We start from the raw sequence: 23869 nt of genomic DNA, 5'->3' as shown, positions 1-23869 counted from the left end.
TTTATAAATGTATATTATGATTATAAATAATTAATTTAAGCAAAATTATTTCTTCAAGGGTCGTAAGTATCGAGTTAAATAATAAATTTGATGAATTATTTCTTCTATCTATGTAAATCAGAATTAATGTTCTATGGTCATACTTCGGTGGCATATTTTTCGCCATTTTCTATTAAATCTGTCAATTGTTTATCAATCAACCTCATGCATAAATATTTCTATTATAAGTAGTTACTTTTTTTTTTTTTTTTTTTAATTAACTTGGCCGATATTTAATTATTTTAAGATTTTTTATAACAAATTAAAATTTTTTATGGCAAAAAAAATGGAAAAAAAAAAAAAATAATTAAATTGACATTTAGAAATTAAAAAAATTTTTAAATGCAATTTTTAAGAACAAAAAATTTTTTTTTTAAATAAAATCAAAAAATAATCAAGTGACTGCTAACTTTAATGTCATTTTTTTATGAAAATTAATTAAGTCGATATTTAATAATTTTAATAATTATTCTAATAAATAAATTATTGCATTAAAAAAAATTAGAAATAAATGGATATTTAGAAATTTTAATAAATTAAAAATTCAATTTTTTTTTTTAATTTTTAGGAAGAAATTTTTTTGTTAAATAAAATTAAAAAATGGTCAAGCCACAGATAACTTAAATATTTTTTTTTTTTATCAAACACTGCTCTAAATAAATAAATGATGAATTATTTAAAATAATTTAATAACTAGCAAATACAAAACTTACTGTACTAGAGTTTGATGTCAGTCTCAGTTTTCACCTCGGTTCCGTGAGTCATTTTTAAATATCGTCCAAGTCTTTCTTTAATAAAAAAACAGTTTTTTTTTATAGTCCAAACATTATAATAGTTGATCAGTTATAATTATTTGTGTTTAGTGTAGTGATGTTTTACAATTCATAATGATAATTTTAAAGTTTTAAAAGTTTAGATATCAGGATAGTTCAGTGGTGATATAAGTAGTGTCTAGTTTAGCCAGTGTCAGTAGTGTAGAAATATGTTCATAGTTAGTGTGGTGATAAAAATGAAAGTGATGTTGGTTATTGATATGAGCTAAAGATCAATTCCAAGCTCTCATTAAAGGTAAATTCAAAAATATAATCATATTTTAACTACAGATACAATTTATTAATAATAAATTTTTATTTTTTTAGGATTACAGCAAGATAGAAGTTTTCAGATGCTGATTGCTGATGCGGAGCTTCTGGTGATAAGTCCTCTAATATTTTCATCAATTTTTTTACCTTGATTCATTGATGTTTTTATCCGATAAATTTTTTAATTGACATTTCCAAGGAAAAATTATATTTCTTGATAACAAAACCCCAATTTTTAAAAATAGTTCAATCATTTTATTGAATCATTCATTACCAAGTATAATTTAATTAATTCCACGTCTAAGATCAAATTTAGATTTCGTCTCGCTTCTGAGCTTACCTTCGCGTGATTTAAAACCACGTAATTTAACCCGCTCCCAGGGTGTGATTTTATCAACCTTACCATCAAACTTATCTTCAGCATTAATTGTCGACATTAATTGATCCATCATAAAATCCACCGAAGATCTCGACATTGATTTTTGATCCAAATTCGCAGTAAAAGAATCACGTGTATCAGGCCTGTGATTTAGAAACCTAGGAGTTTCCAAGTCATTGGTCCAGCTAAACTTGTTGTCTATCAACTCTTTAGATTTTGCGTACTCATCCATAGTTTTCTTAACCAAAGCATCCAGGTCAATATCGTTAGCCTTCAATCTCGATAGATCAGAAGTCAAATCAGGAGTAATATTTCTATTGCTCCTTAGAAATTTAACATCTTGACTTTTAATCTTTATCTTGTTCCTCAATTTGGTCGTTTCTTGATCAGGTTCTTTGCTTCCATTGCTCAAAATATTTTTACTCATTATTTCTTCGATGGAAGGGACATTTATGACATTAACTCGCTTTGTCGGTTTATTTTTTATAGAGTTATCAGATACTGAGCTTCTGACAGTATCTTTGATATTTTTATTCCAATTCACTGATCGAGCTGGTTCTAATTGATGCTTTAATGAGTTTTGATAAGAATTTTTATCACTCGATCCTATAATCCTTTGGGTTATTTGCAGTCGCTTATCAATATCATTAGTTTCTTTCGATAATCCGTTCCAATTATATGCCATATTTTTTTTATTAAATTTATTGGTTTTATCACTGGGTCTTAATTTTTTAATTATCAGTTCTTTGACTACTTGATTTTTTATTAACTGGTTAAAAATATTTCTTATTAAATTATTTGAATAATAAATTAAATTAATTTATTAAAAAAATTACCTGATAAGCTGCTCGTGATACTAAACAAAAATTTTTTAAGTCATTTATCGATAGATACTTGAGCAAATTATTTATAAAATTTATTGGCAATGTTAATAGATATTTTTTATTTACTATTTTATCAATACAGTCTACTGTTGATTCGCCTAAAATTTAATTTATCAAAAATTAAAAAATTAATTTAGCACAAAAATAAAAAACTAAATTTTTAAACATTTATTCGAAAATAATCAATCAAATCTAAGAGTTTAAAAAAACTAATAATTACCAAAAATAACTCTAATATCTCTAGACTTTTCACTCCATTCGCTATAATTAATACTAATTACTCCTGGATATTTATGCGGCCCATAAGAAATTCTCCAATGATAAATTTTAATCTTAAATGATAATATAAAAAAAATTATCAATCATAAAAAAATATAATAACAGTACCTCGTCGCTTAGAACTTTAATACCGTAATAATCTCTGGAAGGCGCAGGAGCAACGGTATATATTTCTAGATAAATAGACATTAGGTTTGACATTAATAATTAATTAATTGATAAAAAAAAATAAGCATCAATTTTTTTGAAAGAAACAAAAGAAAGTTGGCTTCACATATTTTATTACAATCGATATGAAGATGAAGATAAATATATAAATGTTTTCGAAGTAAAAATGGAAAGTCAGATGGCATCATATAATAATAATAATTAATAATTAATATTAATATACATGTATATATAATATAATATAATATAATTTTATCATTAATATAGTAGTAATAATAATAATAGTTGTAACAATATACAAGGAAGGCTATAGAGTAATATCACAATGCATGATTCGTAACTTTGTAAATTGGTTTTTGTTGTTAAACAGTATGAAAATGTCAAGTGCGTCTACAATTATTTATTAAACGTGAAAAAGTATTGTTTTATTAAAAATTGCAGAGTAAAAATATTTGGCAAACAAATGGACGAATGCACATTGGTATTTTTAATGGGCAATTTATATATTTATTTAAAGACATTGCAGTATCTTTTTTTTTTCCTAATTACATTTTAATAAAAAACAATTTAAAAATTGCACGTTTAAATTAATTGATATGATGTCTAGGCGTACTAGTGATTGACAGTAACAATAGTAATGAAAATGAAGAATAAATAGTATGCACTAGTGTACATGCAAAGTCTTATTGATGGAATTGTTTTTTAATCGAATATAAAATATTTAATCACTTATTTATTAATTTCATATAATAATTAATAAAAATTAAAATGCTCTTTAAGCATATCGTTGTATCTCGATGGAATTATTTTCCATTTTAATTTATTTTTAATTTAAAAATTTTTTTGTTAATAATAGACATTAATTACTGGCTTTATTTATTATGTTTTTTTTTTTTATTTTAACGAACCATAAGTCTTATTAAATTATTTCATTTGTTCACTATTTAATAAACTAGCCTTTAAATAAAATAAAAAATTATTTAGTCACTTTAAATCTAAAACTTTCATCGAATGTCGTTATTAAAAATAAATTTATATATATATCTATCTATATATATATTTTTTTATTTATAATTGAAAATGAAAATTATTGATTTTAATGGTCACAAGCGCAAGTACTTGTATACATGTGTATGCATAAATTTAATAGCAACAATAAAATTAATAATAATAATAATAATTTTAAATATTATTATTATTTATTTATAATCTTAAAGACATAATAAAGATATTGAGTATAGTAATAAATTGTAAATGTAAATATTTAATTATGGAAGAACAGATTTGCACATTGCATTAGCAGTTTACTTTATTATTATTATTATTTTTTTTTTTATATTAAATGTTTTAAAAATAAATTATTACTTTCGATATGTTTCACTATATTTGTACCATCCACTTATTAATTCTCATAGATAATTTTTTTTATTAATCTTATTAATTAATTAACGCTTTAATTATCAACAATTGTCGCGCGATTTAATTTATTTTTAAAACATTTGATATAATAATAAGGTAAAAGATCCAATTATTGACACTTGTAATTTTATTATAATTAAAAAAAAAAAAAAAAAAAAAAAAAAAAAAATAATCTCTCATAAATGAATAAATATAATTCTTGAATTATAAATTTTAAGAAAATTGGTTTTTTTGAGAACATTTAATTTTTTTAATTAGAATAAAATTGCAAGTGTCAAACAACTAGGCCAGTGTCAATAACTGGGTCTTTTACCTTAATTATATTATTGTTTTTCGAGTATGAAAAATTTATGAGAGATAGCAGTTCAATTTCTTTAATTAATTATTAATTATTAATATTAAAGAGAGTAAAATATTAGTCCTTATTGTTTATGGCGATAGATAATATTAAATAGTAAACAGTAAATTTTAATTAAATATCGAAGCTATTGTCAGTCTGATTATCGCTTGTAAATATTGTGACAAAAAATGGATTCTGCTGGTCGGTGACAGAATGAAGTATTATAATTTATAACATATAATCAATAATTATTAATTAATTACATATCTAATTTTTTTCTTATTAAAAGTAATGATTGTGAGAGTGATTAAATATTAATGTGGTGGTAGATTATGAGTGCATGACTGAAACGGAAGAGTGAGTAAGATCATTGTCGTCTTGGCAAATGCTCGAGGACGTGGTCGTGTCTTCGGCAGGGGCTGCCGTTATCGTGAGCTGCCGCTTCTCCATGTGGTTCAAAGTCTTTTCAATGGCCCTGAGACGTTTTTCCAGGCTGGTGGTGCCTAAAATTCCGACCTGCAGTTGTGGTCCGAGAGGTAATATCGCGAGAATCCACCACGTCCACGAGGGACCATCTGGTAAACGGATCCAGTCTTCTTCCGGCGTTGGCATTTCGCCAAATACTCGCTCTATTTCTTCTTGTTGGATTGGTGATACACTTGACCACCACTTTTTACCTTTGGACCATACCTAAAATTTTTTTTTAATTAATTTATTTATTTTTCCTTGAATTTTTTAATGAAGAATTTATCCATTTTTTTTATTTTCGTTTATAAAATTCAAAATTTTAAATATTTTTCATACCAATAATAATTATTGATAACAATCTTTTAATTTTAATTTTTACAAAATTAGTTTTTCTTCAATTGATCATATATTTTTTTTTTAATTCAGATAAATTTTTTCTCACTAAAAAAAATTAACGAACCTTGTCATGAAGTTCTCCAACAGTTGACAAACATTCTAATGGAATCGGTGAATCACGAATAAGTTCAACTTCCGCAGTATCATAACCGTCTCTTTCACCGCCAGAGAGCACTCGGAATCTTCGACCACCCACGGTGCTTAAAATACTACATCCATCTTTCATTAAAACTCTATCTCTTATCTCCAAAACGGTCCCGTACTCCGCGTATCTGCAAAATAAAATTAAAAAAATTAAAAATTTATTAAGCCAAAAATTTTAATTAAATTATGATAAAAATTACTTGGAATAAAAAAAAACTAGCTAGACAAAGAAGCAATTAAACAAGTAGCAAGTTTTATAATAAAATAAAAGAGTTAAAAATAATCACTGACCTTTTGCTACCTGTGGCTTCGCGATTGAGGCAAGCGGCAATGCCAAAGTGCCTGACCCCACTCTCGACACAACGGCGTACCATCAGCCTATATCGCGGCTCGTAAACAAACAGCGGGCATGCGACACAGGGGAACGCCGTCGTACAGACGAATACCGCGATGTTGTGCTGATTGTTACCCAAAAGTCCTAAACCCTGGATTAGCTCAAGTCGGTGATTTGTTGCTCGCGATGAGTACTCCGTCGGTGCTATAGTCTTCAGTGCTTTCTCCACAAATTCGGTTACCGTTTTTTGATTACTTGCCAAGTACTGCAATTATCAAATTTTAATCCAATTAGTACACGGTAACAAAAATCAGCACTTTGCTGTAAAAAATTATAAATTACAAAATGGTAAAATTTTCAATTTTTTTTTTTTTGACATTAAATTACAATTCTGGCTAAACGATAAGAGATACGAAAAAAGTGATTAGAATTTTTTTTGTAGGAAATTAAATTTTCTACAAAAAAAGGCATCATGATTTTTTTATATCTTGAATATTTAACCCAGAATTTAAATTTAGAACTTTTAAAATTAACGTTCCATGAATTTTACCAAATCTAATTTTTTTTAAATTAATAATTTTTGCTCCAAATAATTAAAAATAGAGACTATAAATTTTTCACAGACCATAGTACAAGCCACAATTAAAAATCAATTAATGAATAAATATTACATCAGCTAGAGATGTAACGCAAAGTGGACATGCTGATGAGTAATCGAGACAGCGATCTAAACACATCCAACAATACGTATGTCCGCAAGGTGTTGTAACAGGTTTCCATAATAAACGGCAACACAAAATGCAATCCAAATCACCTGTAGCTACGGCACTACTTCCTGACAATGGCGGAAGTAGAATTTCAGCTGGCATTCGTTCAACTCCTATTTAAAAACAAAATAAAAAATCATTATTAATTTTCTTTCATTTAAATACATTTTTTATCAACAATTAAATGCATCGAATCTTACTTTTTAATTTTTCAACTTCCTGATAAATACGGTCTAGTAAAATATGTAATTTAACATTGCCTTGAGGTACATTGTTGCTCACCCTCCGGCATATTGCCTGCAAAATAAAAATACAACAATTATTACTATATTGTAAATAATAATAAAAAAAAAACATATACTTGGACGAAATGGTGATTGATATCAGAGAGCAAAAAATAAAAAGAGACAGAATAATATGTCACGGTATACTCTACTGAAATCGATAATCTCGCAGCCGCGCACGAGACTTAACTTTATTAATCATTGACATGAATTTTAATTGTTTACCTGGTTATTAATCATTTAATCATAGATGCTATTTTATTGATCTATTTGTTGTTAGTTATGTTTTATAATTTATTATTACCTGGGTAAATTCTTCTTCGCTACTACTATTATCTTCGCAGTCTGATGAATTAAGGGCCGGACGTCGGTGTCGTTGACTTGAATTCAAAATCCGTGATGCGCGGTAATGATAGTGATGATTATGATGATGGTCACGGGTTCTTCTTAATCTTACATTGTTTTCAGTAAAAACGTATGGTCCTCGCGATACTGTACTTCGTCGTAAATTTATTAACACACGATGTAGTACCTATAAATAAATAAATAAATAAATAAAAATCTTCATTACATTGAGAAAAAAAAATTATTTTCAAAAAACGATTTTTTGGCTGAAGAATTTTTTTAAATTGAGTAAAAAATATTTAAATGAATTCTTTAGACAAAAAAATATATTCTCAATAATTCAATTAATTTTTTTTAATAAAATTATTTATTTTTCTTAATGTTTTTGATTTTAAAAACAAAAATGAATAATAAAAATAAAACTCACTCTGGTCAATTCATGGCGAATATTTTGAGTATTTTTATCAATTGCTACACTTGTACAAAAAGCTACAAAAGCTTCTTCATGTCTTCCTAGAGCTGACAGAGCTACACCTCTTCTATAATGACCCTAGAATCGAAATAACAAGTATACATAAAAATAATTAATTATTAATGCATTTAAAATGTTTCTTACAATCTAGATTTTTTTTTGTAATGTTGATAAAATATGGAGCAACGATATATAGCATAGAATTGTGTGTTGTTAGTTGATATACATGTACGTAATATGTTGTACAGTAGACTATTGTCGTTACCACGCGAATGTTATTGCTTCATGCATACTCATTACGTCATCTATTGATTTTTATCTTGAGTGAGTAACGATTTAGATGATGAAAGAGCAATTTAATAAAATTTTTCACCAACTATTTCGCAGATATTGAATCGGGGATATAAATGCAAAATGATAATTTATCTGTGGGAAGACTTTTTGAAGCGAAAAAAAAATATTGCAAACCTTTTATTATATGTATATAATACAACTAAACTTATAAGTTATAACGAAGTTAAGTTACACTCGTTATGAATATAAGGAATGAATTTATGAGGTGAACATTTTGAGGTTGAAACAAAGTTATGGATTGGAATTGAGTTATAAAATATTGAATAAACATGCTTGATAAATAGTTTATTCATATGGCAATAAATATCTTCAATTACACGTACAGCTTCAAATTAATCGCGTCAATAGAGTATGACTAAGGTTACCCAGTACTGATTATGATGACGGAAGTTGTATAACTGTTATAAAACCGGATATCTTTAATTCTGTCATAAATATTAAAGACATAAATATTGAAACGCGGTGTTAAGGACTTGAGTTTAGTTTTGAGGATCAGGATTTAGTTGAGGGTATGATAGTGTTTGGAATATGATTATAAATAATAATGTTATGCCAAGTTTTAATTACCTTTCCCCAGTCGGGTCGGAGGCGTACAGCGTGATCGGCATCGTTCAATGATGCCTGCGGCCTGTTTAGGATGAGCAGAACGTTAGCTCGATTGCTGAAGTGAAGTGAGCTGTTTGGCGCTAGAACGTAATTACGGAAAAAATTAATTAGTCCTCGTTAATGCAGTCATTTGTTTTCGATATTGTTATTATGGTAATTATAACTGTGCGGGCTTTAGCTTCTGGTTTTGATAGCAAAAACAAATCTCTTTAGTAATTGATTAATTTTGTTTTTAATTTAGTAATTAAATTAGTAATTGGTTTTTAATGGTTGTTTTTTTTTTCTAATAAAAATTAAAATAAAAAAAGTTTTTTTCATTGAAAAATTTGTAGGCAAGATTTTAAAATAGTTGAAGAAATAAAATTAATTATTTAGATAAATTGCTTAATTGATTTAACTGTTAATAAATAGTAAATAAATATTTGCACTGTTCATTAACATAAAATAAAATAAAGTTTATGATTTGAAATGTCACAGGGAAATGATAGAAATTTTTTAGCATAATTAACATATTTATAAAATTTATTAAATATACGTTTTATTTAGTTAAAAGCTATTGCAGAAATTTTAGTGTTTATTGAAAAAAAAAAAAATATTAAATAAAAATGAAAATTAAACAATGCTGCAATAAAACGAATTGATGGGGGCGATACAATGCATTGTTTTATTATTATCCTGTTCGGTTTTAATAGTAAACCAACTTTCATAATATCTCTTGTAACTTTGCGTAACAAACTGTTACTTATCGTTCCACTGGTCCAGGTATTTCACAAGATACTTTTATCTACTAATATATAACTGGTTACCAATTACATTAACTGTTATATACCAATCACAATATTTCGTCATAAACTATTAGGATTTCATTAAATCTAATTGTTCGAAATTTATTTAAGTCTGGTTGATATTAATTTAGTGATAAATCTTTATTTTCATACATGATACCCGAATATTTTATTTTTTAAATTTGTGTTTGCTAATATAATAAAAGAGATTGTGAGAAATAGTGAAGTTTAAATTACATTGACACCGAGTACATCGAACTTAAGTAGCTTTCAAGCGAATGTCGAGGTCGATATTATCGAAGCGTTAAATTGACGTTCTCGTGCAAATTATACGTGTCATTATTTTATACTCTTTTAGTATATATGCATACTATTCGCTAGTTAATTTTATAGTGTTGTATCATTAGACATCTTGCTTAAACATATATTTATTTTTATTACTTCATATTTTGTACAAATAAAAAAACATTCTTTATTGTTAATAAAATAATAATAAATTTCTATCAGATTTGAGAAAATTATCATTTTTTTTTTTTTTTTAATTAAAGTAAAAATAATTAATTTTTACCAAATTGACCCTAAGAAAAATAAATGACAAACAAATAAATACAAAGGAAAATTAATGTAAATTAAAATAAATTCCCGTGTCTTAAAAGCGAAATAACTAACTAAATTATGTTTCAAGAATAAAGATTTATTTGTCAAGTTACAATACCATAAATCTAAAGAAAAGCAGAAGCTATTATAGTAAATCGTTAAGTGGTAACAGAAAATTATGCACTAAAGCCTTACATTTTAGTACTTTACGATCTTTGAAGTATTTTTGTTGTCATACATTGTACAAAAGTACAACTAAATCGACCTTCGTCGGCTAAGAATCCCAGAGCTCGAGTTAACGGCCCAGTAATTCGCAATAAAGGGATCGTCTACATTACACTGAACCTTAACTGAAGTGGTATTATATATGGAGGATCATTATTATTATTATCATTATACGTGAAGAGTAATAAAGTGTAGAGAACGATTGGATGAGCAAGTGAGAAGAGTAGGCATGCCATCAGAATGTACGTGGCCGCGGGTAATCGACCTTTACGTAACGTTAGTCTGTTTAGTTTGTACTCTCGTATACTATTATAAGTATTTATATTATATGATACTATATATGCTTCTTCCACTTGCACTTACATAGAATCACGATGCGATCTGTATCATTGCAGCTGCAATAACTTTACTCTGACATAACTATTCATTTTTTTCTTACCTTTTAAATTTTTTTCTAATTACTTACACACTAAGATTTTTTTTTTTTTAATTTTTTAATTATAAAATCTCATTAAAATTTTTTTAGAGACTGCATAAAATGCAAATTAAAGTAATACTCTGCTCCATTTAGCCCCGACTACAAAAAACATTTTATTCTTTATATAAAAAATTTAAATTGCAAAAATCCCATTACCTAGTTTTTATAAATATCACAAACTGGAAAAAAAAAATAATGTCCTAGAAGTAAAACTAATCTCCATACGCGGTTAGAGTTTGTTATTATTATATTAAACTATTTTTGCCGCCTTTCGTCGCATTCTATTGATATACGGAGTTATCACAGCAGGAAACCGGACGCGGTTAAATAAAACATAACATAAACCTAATTAATAACAACAGCAATTAACAAATAAATAAATTTCATAATTGAATATGAATTTCTTATTATTATTTTTATTTTTATTTTTAAACATAAAATGATATCGACTAAAATTTAATTGGATGATAATGGTATAAAAACCAGAGGCTAGCTTTGTTTAGTCATGATTTTTTTTTTCACGGTCAAGTACCTCAGCCTTAGTTCCATGAAGGCCCCACTCGTTGATCTATTCTACTCACGAGCACGTCCACCAGCTTTCTCGATGACACTCGTCTGCTCCTTGACCTCAATATTCTCGAATCTCGTTCAAGTTTCTTTCTTTCAGGCGGTATTATTTGCTTGGTTTTTTTGTATCCCGAATTAAAAGTATAAATATATTTAGTTCCCTTGATACCAACTCAATCGATTCTGTTTTATTTAATACGTCTCAATCTCAAGTTTTTTCTACTTGTGAAAAAAAAAAAAAAAAAAATTTATACAAAGTAACAAGATTGAGATTAATAAATAATTCGAATTAAAATAATACAAAGAATTAAGAAAATTTAAGATTCAAGTACTTAATTCTTGGTTTAATTATACTGCTATTATAGAACACTTTATTCAAGTCCATTGACTTCCTACTTAATATTTTGACTCGTCAAATTCAAATACCTGAATTTTAATGGTACGTTATATCATTACTCATTGTTACATGATCATATTGTAATAGCCTACTTTTTTTTTTTTTTTTTTTTTTTTTTAGATAATTTAATTTAAAAAACTAAATTACTTAATTTACTTTTACTAAAAAAATTTCTTCATTTCGTAACTTTTTTTCAATTTAAAAAATTATAATAACAAAAACTTAAAATTATTTTTTTGAAGGAATAAAAATCAGTTAAAAAGATATTACCGATTGAAAAAAAATCTAAAGTACAAATTTTTTTTATCACGACAAGTAATAAATTAAATTAAATTCATATTTACACAAATAAATTATTAAAATCTAAAATTTAATTTTTGTATTAGAAATTAAATTATTTGTGGACTAAAAATTATCGATCTCGTAAAATTAATTCTTTATCAAAAAGTGCTATAAATAAATTACCAAAAAAAAAAAAGTTAGATAAATATTATTGAAAGTATATTTTAACAGTGAATTGACGCGTACAAGTGACGAAGCCAATATGTAACATAACATAATAGATCAAATGTTTATCCAAGTGACGAGTTGTAGTTACGGGCCACCGGCCACCACGTTTATGCGTGGCGACGTTTGCCTCCTCTACGCTATTATATATTTTATATACCTAACATTCTGCTATATACTATTCTGGTGTATTATATACCCTATACTAGACTCTTTATACTATTCAATACAACAGTTAACTCTATAGATATAAACTATACTTCTATACTTCTCTAATCTTACATAAGCGTTTTTATTATGTAATTGAGAAAACAGCGACCAATGCGGGCCATCCGGAGGACCGTTTAGTGGGCAAAATTTACCGGGAACTATTGCCCAACATTTATCTATCTAAAAAAAACTATTTTTCCTCATACTTTCTTCTCCAAAAATTAAATTTTACACTTTTTAATAATTTTATTACTTTATCAAAATTTAATTTATTCAAAATAATTAATGACAATTATTGAACGGATAATTCCCGCTATATTTAAAATAAAACATCACCAGCCAACTAATTGAATAAATTTTTAATTTAATTCCTAAATTTTAGTTTCGTGGATGTTTCATTAGATAATAACAAGCATAGCAGAGCGGCGAGGACGAGTAACTACTCAGCACGCGCTTCTATTCGCTCGGCTGGGATTTTAGTGTCAACGTAACCATTTATATAAATCTATCGTTACGCAATATATACATATACATGTATAAATTTATACCGTAAAACGATAACTAGAAAGAGATAAGAAAGGTTTGCTTTTTGGTCGCGGTAATTCGAGATTTAATTGGATTGTCTGGTGAAAATAGTGAAAAAATATAATTATTGGTGACTGTATCGAGTCCAGTGGCTTTTTGACAATTGATATAAGATAGATGCATTTATATGAAAGGCTTGTGTCCAAGGGTAGGAATGTCTGTGTGTTTAATAATAAATTAACAATTGAAACTATAATAAAGCGGGATAGGATATAAATAGGCAGAGTAAGAGATTGCATAACTGAATCGAGAATGATTGGAGTATGATTCATAAGTCCGGAGTCTCGGTGGTAGCATACTCGCCGTTTATACAATCTCGACTCGAGTCACATCAACTTATTATATATCCAGCTTAAATTCAATTTCACGCACACCGAATTACTTTTATATTCGCATCTTCTTGAATAGGTGTATATGTGTATAGGTATATCTTAACTAGAAGTTAGCATATGATATCATATGTAGTAGTAAATACTAACATATATAAGAGTGTGGATCATGTCCATCAGTGCATGTGTGTTTTATTATTTTCATCTCACTTGGCTTTGTCAATCTTTATCACTCTCTTTTGTACACTGTATTAATCTCCGTCAGTTGTCGGTGTAATGTGTATATACTATTATCGTCTCTCTACTGTATTAATCGCAATTGATAGCTTACATTTCATTGTACTAGCTCGTATGATTCAATTTTTATTCTTTACTATGATTATTGTCTTCTAATTAAATAACAATAATTATTTTATTCAATTAAGTTTATGGTTGATAAGTAAAAATTCTTTAAAATGAAAGACAATCTTTTTTTTTTTTATAAAAAGAAATTTATTGTTGACTTTGTTTATTTTAAATTTTTTCTTTAAAAATTTGAATAATTTATGCCAAGAATTATTTATCTCAAAAAATAAAATTTTAAATTAGTAATTAAAATATTTTTTTGTTAAATAAGAAAATGATCGGAAAAATTTGTAGTTTGCCCAAAAAATGAATTTTTAGTTATCACAAAAAAATATAATTTGACGTTTCTGAGCAACCGGAAGTTTACTTTGGCATTCACTTACAAAATTCAAATTATCTTGTATCAACAAAGCTCAGTAATTAATAATAAAAAATGGATTATAGTGTTTATTAGTATATTAGATAAAGTGTAAGAAGGAACTAGATCTTAGTGTGTTAGACGGCATTTCGCCAGGATTTAACATAGTTTACATAACAGAGTTTGACAGTGAGTATAAGAAACACGTGACTGTCTTATCTTATCTCCATTAACGCAAAGTTACTTTTCATTTATAATCTTGTGTGTATTATATTAAATGTACACACATATCAATATTATGTACATATATACATAAACATTGATAATCATGTACCCACACCACGATTCAATTTTAATATCTGCCTTATATTAGTATAAGCTTAAGTCACATCTCATATCGATTGAATCAATTAGGGCTCATGTGAATTCAAGTGTCATTTATATAACCCGCTACAGTTTATCAAATTAATTTGTAGTTTATTTTTATATAATTAGATATAAAATCTAATGTTTTATTTTATATGCCGAATTTACAGATATATTCATTTATATAAATATTTTAGGTAATTTTTATGTGTATTACTTTTCTCAGACGGAGTTACGTATTGATAATTTCGTAATTATTACATGTCCTTCAATGAATTTATACGTAATATTTATTGGAATAATTTTATTACATCATTTTTATTTATGATAATTTTAATGTTAATTATAATTGATGATTATAACACTGGTAATTATCAATAACGAAATTACGTGGTTAATTATTTCGGTATATAGAATAAAATAGTGTTACTTTGTAGTCGGTAAATAATAAACAATTCTAGTGAAATAAGTTTTATGTACCATTTGGATTTACTTTCAAGTTTTGCCGATAAACATTTTTACGTCACCCTTACTCATGAATAATCCCATCAAAAATTCATCAATAACTTTTTTTCTGTAATAAAATATTTTTATAATAAAAAAAAATTTTTTTTTTTTTTTCAATTCAAAAAACTTTTAAGTGAAAAAGAAATAATTATTTTTACATCGAGGATTAAGAAATTTTATCAATAAAAATGTTTGTTTTCAAACCAATAATTAATAAATTATACTTCTAATATTTATTTAGTTAAACAAATGTGTAAATGGCCTTCGAACATGGCTCATTGATTTCACAGAATGTAGACATTGTCCTTGATCCAAAGTCCTGAAGTTGAGGGGCGGAATGGATTTTGCGCAAAAGCGGGTCCGAGGTAAGGTTTTTTCGTCGTGACATGGATTGTGTCGTCCATAAAACCATCAGAATTTGTTTCGGTTATTTTCTTACGTAATTTTCACAGATAAATAAAGCAACTGCAAATTTGCTTGCCGGGGATTCCTCGGATTAAGATTCAATCTGTTAGCGACTGACACATTAACATTCTGATACTTAATGTCATGCTTTATGACTGAAATATAAATTTAATTTATAATCTCAATCACAGACTCTATTAATTAACCCGTGGATTAAGACACGCAATAATTGATTGTGAATTATTAAATATAAATAGAAATATAATAAAGCTGGGCAATAAATCGCGTCACAAAATAAAGGAGCTAAGGAAATAAAAATGCCAACGCGGGGCGATGTAAAAACAAGTATAAAAATACGGTAAATTGGCGATGGTATTATACACGTTTTGATTAATTGTTGCGGTAAATTAAACCCAGTTGGACTGAGACTAGTAGGTCAGTTCATGTTTATACCTCGTCTGTACAGTTAAGTTCCATGCTTACTGCAAGAAATTAAACAAACGCAGTTAAATGAGATGCGGAAGCTTTCTTAGTGCTCACTATTCAATAAAAATATCTGGGTCGCCAATTATATTTATACTTAACAAGTCACGGAATTTTTAATTTTTTTTTTTTTTTTATTATTATTATTATTAGTACGATTATAATATTTTTACGCAGTAATATATGTCCACTGTAAATTCATTGAAGTTAATGATGCGGGATTTAAATATATAATAATAAAAAAAAAATATAACAACAAAATGACCTCCACCTCTGTTTTTGTGGCCATGACACGTTGCTCTCGTTCTCCTCGCGATTCAAACCTCCTGGTTGTTCTCCTTCTCCATGTTTTTATTTCCGAAACACTACCACTGTTATGTATTTATATTTGTGTTATTACTTCCAAGACATGTAATGTATAATAGTACTCTGCTGGATTTATCTGCATCAGGGTTGTTAAATTTTAAATGGAAATGTGACGCTTTAACTTTTATTTATTTTTTTTTAAATCAACAAATTAATTTTATGGTAATAAGAATTATTTCAATTAAAAATTTTTTATTAAGTAAAAATGTGTAATTAAGAAATTATTCGTAGAAAACTTTGTTAATATAAATTTAACGATAGTAATAATTAAAAAGAAATTAAAGAAAAATATTGAACCAACCCCGATCTTCATAAACACGCGTCATAATTTATGACTTTCCTCAAAACTAAAAAATCATTTTTTATTTAATTTTTTCACACAAACTTAGTAATCGCAAAATTAAAAAAAAAAAAATAAATAAATGCATAAAGGATATTATGCAATCCATTAAATATTTAATTAAATATCGATCCTAAATCAAGGTTGCGATTTTTTTCGTAACATCCTACGTAACAAAGTCGCAATTAAAAATATATGATCTTGCATATGGACCCCACGATAAATTTAATTATGTAACTACAAAGAAATGAAATACTGAACAGTGCATTTGTTTAGTTGGTTAATAATTTTATCAAATAATAAATATGCATGGAAATAAAACAAAGCATGAATCATCAGTTAATTTTCTTTGTCATCATAATCAAAAGTCGAGTATATTTCATTTCTTGCGCCAGGCTAATTATATCCGTATAAATTGTAATCGAAGGCATTCCAACGGCTCACAGAGACAACAGACCGGTATTTATATCACAATTGCAAATGTTTGAAGTATCTTTTTAATTCTGCTCTCTTTTATGTAATATAATCATGATCAAATCATGTAATCATGTAATAATAACAATAATAATCAATTTTTCGTTTAATTTACTTTAGACAACAATTATCGAACATCATCACGCAATTATTACTTATTACTTAATAAATATAATTCATTTTATTGTTTGAAATTACATGAGTAATTAATTTGACTATTAGTATATTCGTACGCAATAAATTAATTTCGGTTACATGAGCGCAGGTGGTTTTTTGACGAAACTTTCATGCAGATGCCGGTATTTTTTTTTTTTTAAATACTTATTATGTAATAATGCTTTTTAAATTCAAACCCTTTGTGTTTTTCTGAATATTTTTTATGGCTAAATATGTGTAATATACATCAGATAGAGTAATATGACGGAGATGTAAAAGGAGTGAAGAAAAGAGAGAGAGAAAAGGTCATTATGTAACTTTTAACGTGGTCAGCGGTGTAACGTAAAGAGTTATATGACTTGAGATGAAAAAAATCGACGAAGATGTGTGTGATATAATATAAAAATTGAAGAAAAAATTTTTAATAATAATAAAAGAAACTAGTGATATAATCGGGTATTCGAAGGTCACGTTAAGTTTGTTATGAAACAAAGTGGGTTAATTAAATGCCCTGATTGTTAAAAAGGTCGATTTGTTATAAGTTATAAATTATTAGTTATTTATTTTACATATTGTTATTCAAGGATTTTATTAAATATTAATATTTATATTCCGTTATTTATTAGTTAATTATCATTTATAGAGAATGCTGATAATTTTACCTCCTTTTAGCTTTTATTAATGTCGAGTCACTAGATTTACTTCTGAGAATGAAAAAATGATAAACGATAGAGGACGATGACGCGAAACGTCATACTAATGAGCAATCCGTTATCCTGGGTTTCTATTATTGTTTAAGGAGGAATTTTTATCATTTTTATGTTTAGTTCTGTGATTATTTTATTTTTTTTTATTTTGAAATGAATTTTTCAAAATTCATAAAAAACATGTTTTAATTTTCATTTCTCCAATTTTTGTGAAAAAAAATTTTTTCATTTAGTTTCTTAAAAAAAAAAAAAAAAAAAAAAAAAAATAATATTTTGAATCGTAAAAAATTAGAGTTATTTTTTAAATATTTACAAGTTCGTGTCATCAAAAAACCCGAGTCTATAAAAATAAAACTTTACATTGCAATCATAGATGAATAAAAATAAAATTTAAACCCAATGACTCAGTTATAAAACTTTTAATACAATAATAACCGATTAATCAGAGTGAAAATGACTCGACGGCAAAAAAAGGCGATGATACAAGTGAAGTGATTATAAAAAATAATTTCAGACATAGTACGAATTTCGTGAATAAAAATTTATGCAACAGATGCATTAACGCGTGACATCTATTGTTTCAGCATCAGACATCAGCATCAACCATCAATAGTAATGCAATAATTAATTACAATTACACAAACACATACTGCGATAAATGAATTCTCAGCAAGTAAAGACAATACAAGAAAATAACGAGTTCGTTGTACGAGCCTCTTTGTTCTTTGGTGCGCGACCAACCGTGTCTTATTACAATGTAGCGTAATGTACATACACATTGCAGTTAATGCAATACTATACAACAAATAATAATAATAATAAAAGTAAAATTAAAATTTGTGACTGCAAAACGTCTCTCTGTTATGCTGAGCATAAAAGGGATCGAGGATTGGGGATTAAATTGGGGATAGAATCCAAAGTTTAATCTTTCGCTTACTATCCGGTCTTATACTCTCTACTTTAATCTATATACATATATATAATGTTAATGGGCGTATACTGCAGAGTACAGAACACGGAATACTCTACTTCCATAATATAAAAATAATAATAATAATAATAATAATAATATAAACTCTATCCTGTCCGGTTGTAAGTTATAAAGTTGTATTGTATTGTGTATGTATGTGTATTGTGCTTTATACGTAGCTGGTGTATTGCTTATGCTGTATAGTATGTAGTCTCTCCCGTCTCCCGTCAAATTACATAATATAAGACTGGCTCGCTAGTCAGACTGGCCGTGAACTTAAGCGCCGACCGAACGACGCTAAGAGCAGCTGCAGCCCTTTTATTTTTCTCTTTTACTCAGTTCTGCTTTTTGCCCTTATTTTTATTTTTTTATTTTTATCCCCATGCCTAAACTTACACACGCATCCTTTTTATACTACAAACCTCACCATACACTGAACAACGCTCGACACTAAATTACGGAGCTATATTTTCAGTGGCTGCACTATTTCAGAAGACGGGATTGCAATCCGGCATTTAGCTTCTTTTAACTTTTTTCGTATTCGAACCCGTCTCGGCTCCAGAGAGAAATTTTTCTTCGACATTCCTTCTGATGCTTTTTAGAATATTAAAAATCCATTATAAAAGATTTACTGTACGGGTTTCGTTTTTGACAAAGAATTCGCGTGAATTTTGAATAATCTCTGTTGACGATTAAAAAGTTTTTTAATTTTTTTTTATTAAGAAATAGATGAAGTTGATATTATAGAAAGAGAAACAAATTTATTTTGTTTTATGAAAATACTTAATTAGACTCTAATGACTCTAATGACTTTATTGCACACTCAAGCGCAAAACTCGAGGTATTTTACAATCGCTTATTTACCTTCAGCTGATTTATTGCGCTCAATTTATATTACAGTTAAATAAAGTAGTGTAGGTTATTTCAGGTTAATTTTTCAACAAATAATCCTTATCGATTTGTTGATATGTGTTAATTAAAAAAAAAAAATTCTATTTAAAACCATGAGTGTCGAACGATAATGACCAATTGGGACGTCTTTTAACAAAATAATTTTTAATTCAAGACGATATTTTTAAACGAAAATAAATTTTCCGTAATGTGTCAGCAATGGAAGTTTTCGTATTTTACACTATGCACCGTGCGGTTTATTTATTAATAGGAGTTTAACGATTATCAGATGAATATTGCAAGTGCGTTGAACTTGCTTTACACGCTACTATGTTTTACCTTTTTTTTTTTTTTCATTTATTTATCAACAGTTAAAGAAAATATAAAGTCACTTTTGTCATTAAAATTCATTTTGACAGCTATGATTGTGTCATACATTGATAAACAAATTGACTTGATAAAAAAAAAATTTTTTTGGGTAATTAGAAAGAAAATTAAAATACCAGCAAGCCATCGAAAAAGTGTAAAAAATAAAAATCTAAAAATTTGCCGAATTTTCTTATAAGGAGTATTATTTAAATAAACTGAAATGCGGTAAGCGAAATTCAGAAAGAATAAATAGCATAATTAAATAAATTGAATACTTAAAATTTGCGATATCAGAATAATTAAAATGCGCTTTCATTAATATAGATTACGACGCAATGTCTCGATAAATTAATAAATAAATAAGTGTCTATATGTAATTTATTTGTCATGATAAGATACAAAGATGCGAAACATCAATATTAATAATAATATTAAATGAATAAAATAATTTAAATGGTATCGAGTGCGCAGTGATTGTCTATCTAAATGACATATCCACGTGGTTTACTGCCCATGCGCATATTAAACGTCACTGGTCAACTTTGCTTGCTCTTGTTTTATATAAAATTCCTACTTAACTCTGAGTAAAGTTTATCTTCTTTTTTTTTTATTTTCTTTAATTCACTTCGCAGACCGCGACGGGCTTTGCGCTTAACTTGTCCCCGACTTGCAATATAATACCGAGGTATTGAAATTGCAATTTGCAGTTAGTGTCAGCGGCAAGTAGTATATAGTGGACGCCCGATTAGAGTAAGTAGTATAAGACGAGTTATACTAAGAAAAGAACGATGCGTTGTGCATCGAGGTCCACGACCTCCGCGATGCAAAAAATACTGGCCTAACGACCTCGAATTAATCAGACGTATAAAAAATAACATTTACATTTTATTGTCAGTCTCTTTTTATTTTTCCTCTCTTTTTTTTTTTCTTTAATATTATTTATGTATTTTTATACACACTAAAATAAATATCTCGATGCTCTTGACATTGAAATAACTTTTTTCGGACTGATGAGATATGCGATATGTTTTTGATTGACTTTATTATTGTTATTATTTAAATTTATTGAGTAGATTATTTTTTAACTCTTGAATGGTGTTATTGAAATTAATTTTATTTATTTATTTTCGTACGTACTTTCTTATATTTTTTTGGTTATAGTATTTAAATTTGATTAAAATATAGAACTCTTATCATTTAACCAGAATTTTCATTAAATAAATTAGAAAAAAATTTTTTTTTTACTTTTGAAGTATCCTTTGCAATTACTGGCTAAATTTTGATAAAAAAAAATAAAAATTTCCTATTTTTAACTTGATAATTTTTCAATAATAAATAAATCATCTTAAATATTAGTCTCACTAATAAAAATCATGAATAAAAAAAAATTATAATCTTATCATTAATATTAAAGAAAAAAAAAAGTATGCTCCTATAATAAAATAAAAAACCAAAGAAAATATTTACCTAATCGAATAGCAAGATCATAACGTTCAAGAGCCTCAGCAGGATGTCCATCCTTCAAAAGGAGATCACCTTCATGCCTCGCCCTGGAGGCCTCGGTCTCTCTAGGCCACCACTTCTCGACGACTCTCTGCACCAGAACATTGGTCTCCGCGAGGGGGCCGAGCTTTTGTCCGCAAGCGCGACACGGCTTCCCTATTTCGTAGCAACTCCTGCAGTACGTGTGTCCGCACCCTCCGGTGACAGGGTGACTCAGAGCCCCTTCACACGTGGGACACGAAAAGGACTTATTCCCCGAGGACAAAGCGGGGGATATCGCAGCGCCTCCCGCGAGATCCTCCAGTAGCGCCGAGGTCAGGTGTTTCAATCGCTCCATCGGCAAGGGCGCCAGGGTCATACACCTCGCGAACACGTCCACAGCATCCCTTGTCCGACCAGATCGCGCCAGCGAGTCGCCGTATCCAATCAGGAGCTCCAGATTCGGAGTATTCGTATGCTGCTTAATACTTCGCTCGTACATTTCTACCGCCAGACCGTAGTTGCGAGATGCAAATGCTTCTTTAGCCGCTTCCATTATTATTGTATAATATAATTTTAAATATAAAAACTAAGTAAATATTTATAATTTAATTTTTTAAATAAAAAAAAAATTTTTTCTTTTTTTTTTTTTTTTTTTTCAACTTTTGAAATTAAAATCTTCACGATAAAATCCACTCCCAGCACATTTCAATAAATTAAAACCCTTAGACATTTTTTTAATTATTAAAAATGAATAAAAAAAATTCAATTAAAATGAATTTAAATTCATAATATTAATTTATTGATTATAAAATTATCACTTGCACTTTTTTACGTAACTATTAACTTAAAACTAAGAGTAATCCAGTTTGATCACAAGTTTAAAAATAACGCGTGCAATAAATTTAATTGGAGTTTAAGTAAGTTAAAAAATATATTTATTATTTTGGAACAATAAAAAAATGGAGACAATGTTTGACAGTTTAACGCGCCACGCGGTTAAATAATATCGTGGGCGTAATGCAAGAGAGTGATGTACTGATAATAAAAAATATGTGGTGATATAATAATAAAAAATAGTTAAACGCTCCTTATGACTATTGCTCACTGACGTCTCGGCTGTCAGAGGCACACTGACGACTTGCTGACCGGACTCGAGACCCGAGGAATCGGAGGTAGTACAACAAATGAGCGAGTAACGGCGTGACTATGTGCGCGCGACTTCAGCGCCCTCAATACTCTGATATAAACGTTTACCCGCGGTCTTATAGAACCTTTTCGCGGCGGTTTTGGTAACTACCTGGGATGAGACGCGCCAAGTGAACGGCTTTATAAGTTAGGTATCTATAGGTATACTTCTGATATTATTATTAACTCTTTGTAACACCACGGTTATATATTACCGAATATACTGCACTGTTAATTGGAGGCTAAAATTTGATGAATGAGTTGCAGACGTAATCTAAGTGCTCAGGGTGAATTTATTACAAAGGTAATGTGACGTGCAATTGATTAGAAGAGTTTCTTCGTAACGAATTTTCACGTAATTATTGACAATACTTTGAATTTTATTCGAGTATTTTTAATTTGAAGAAATTAAATTGTTATATGATTATTTATATGAATGGTTTTTCGTTTACTGTACTTTTAATAATTTTTAATATCAAAAAAATTCTTGAACTAAAAAAATACTCTTGGATTAATTTAAGTAAATTTTTCTTGATTCAGAATTTTTCGTCTCTATTAAAGTTAATTTTTACATAAAAAATCGTTTTTTAAATTATTTTTTTTTAATAAATAGATTATTTCAAAATAAGTTGAAAATATTTTCAAAAGCAAGAAATTGAAAAAAAATTTTTTTTCCGAAATAATTCAGCTATTAAAAAAAAAAATTTTTTTTATTCAACTTATTATATTAGTTATTCTATAAAAATTAACTGTCCAGTATGACCCATTATTATAGCACATAAAAAAAATTTTCTATCCGACGATAAATACGACATAGTTAATAATGAAATGACAAAATTTGAAAGGTTAGGATACAAGTTGAAAAGTAGGAGAATAAAATTTTTTTATTACAAGTTGTACTATTGTTATAATTTAATTTATCAAGTGAATTTCATTAAAATGACAACTATTAATTATGAAATGAATTAATTAACTATGATGCGATTGATATCGAATTGCTGAGGATTGGTAGAGCAGTTGAG

General features: G+C 27.6%; 1 protein-coding gene across 1 annotated transcript; it reads right to left on the bottom strand.

Moving 5' to 3' along the window:
• Positions 1-2927: 2927 nt before the first annotated feature.
• On the bottom strand, positions 2928-22836 carry LOC141533492 (LON peptidase N-terminal domain and RING finger protein 3). The gene is made up of 9 exons (XM_074252417.1): positions 21645-22836; positions 8722-8840; positions 7756-7878; positions 7288-7515; positions 6900-6996; positions 6604-6812; positions 5890-6197; positions 5519-5726; positions 2928-5280 (listed from the first exon to the last, which is right to left on the bottom strand). The coding sequence occupies exons 1-9, from the start codon at positions 22213-22215 to the stop codon at positions 4921-4923; spliced, it is 2223 nt and encodes a 740-aa protein (XP_074108518.1). The 5' UTR covers positions 22216-22836; the 3' UTR covers positions 2928-4920.
• Positions 22837-23869: the final 1033 nt, after the last annotated feature.

The sequence above is a fragment of the Cotesia typhae genome, unplaced genomic scaffold, assembly GCF_013202065.1.
Source record: "Cotesia typhae breed Kobodo isofemale line unplaced genomic scaffold, CoteBio_Ctyphae contig_123, whole genome shotgun sequence".
NCBI lineage: Eukaryota > Metazoa > Arthropoda > Insecta > Hymenoptera > Braconidae > Cotesia > Cotesia typhae.
Note: the sequence above shows the minus strand (reverse complement) of the source record. Positions and strands in the feature narration are given on the sequence as shown.

Excerpts from the sequence above, each read along its gene's own strand:
- LOC141533492 (XM_074252417.1), bottom strand. The coding sequence starts at position 22,215 with ATGGAAGCGGCTAAAGAAGCATTTGCATCTCGCAACTACGGTCTGGCG. Across the intron at positions 6,997-7,287 it reads GCGAAGAAGAATTTACCCAG|GCAATATGCCGGAGGGTGAG; the intron begins GTAATAATAAAT and ends TTTATTTTGCAG. Across the intron at positions 5,727-5,889 it reads GAAGCCACAGGTAGCAAAAG|ATACGCGGAGTACGGGACCG; the intron begins GTCAGTGATTAT and ends TTTATTTTGCAG.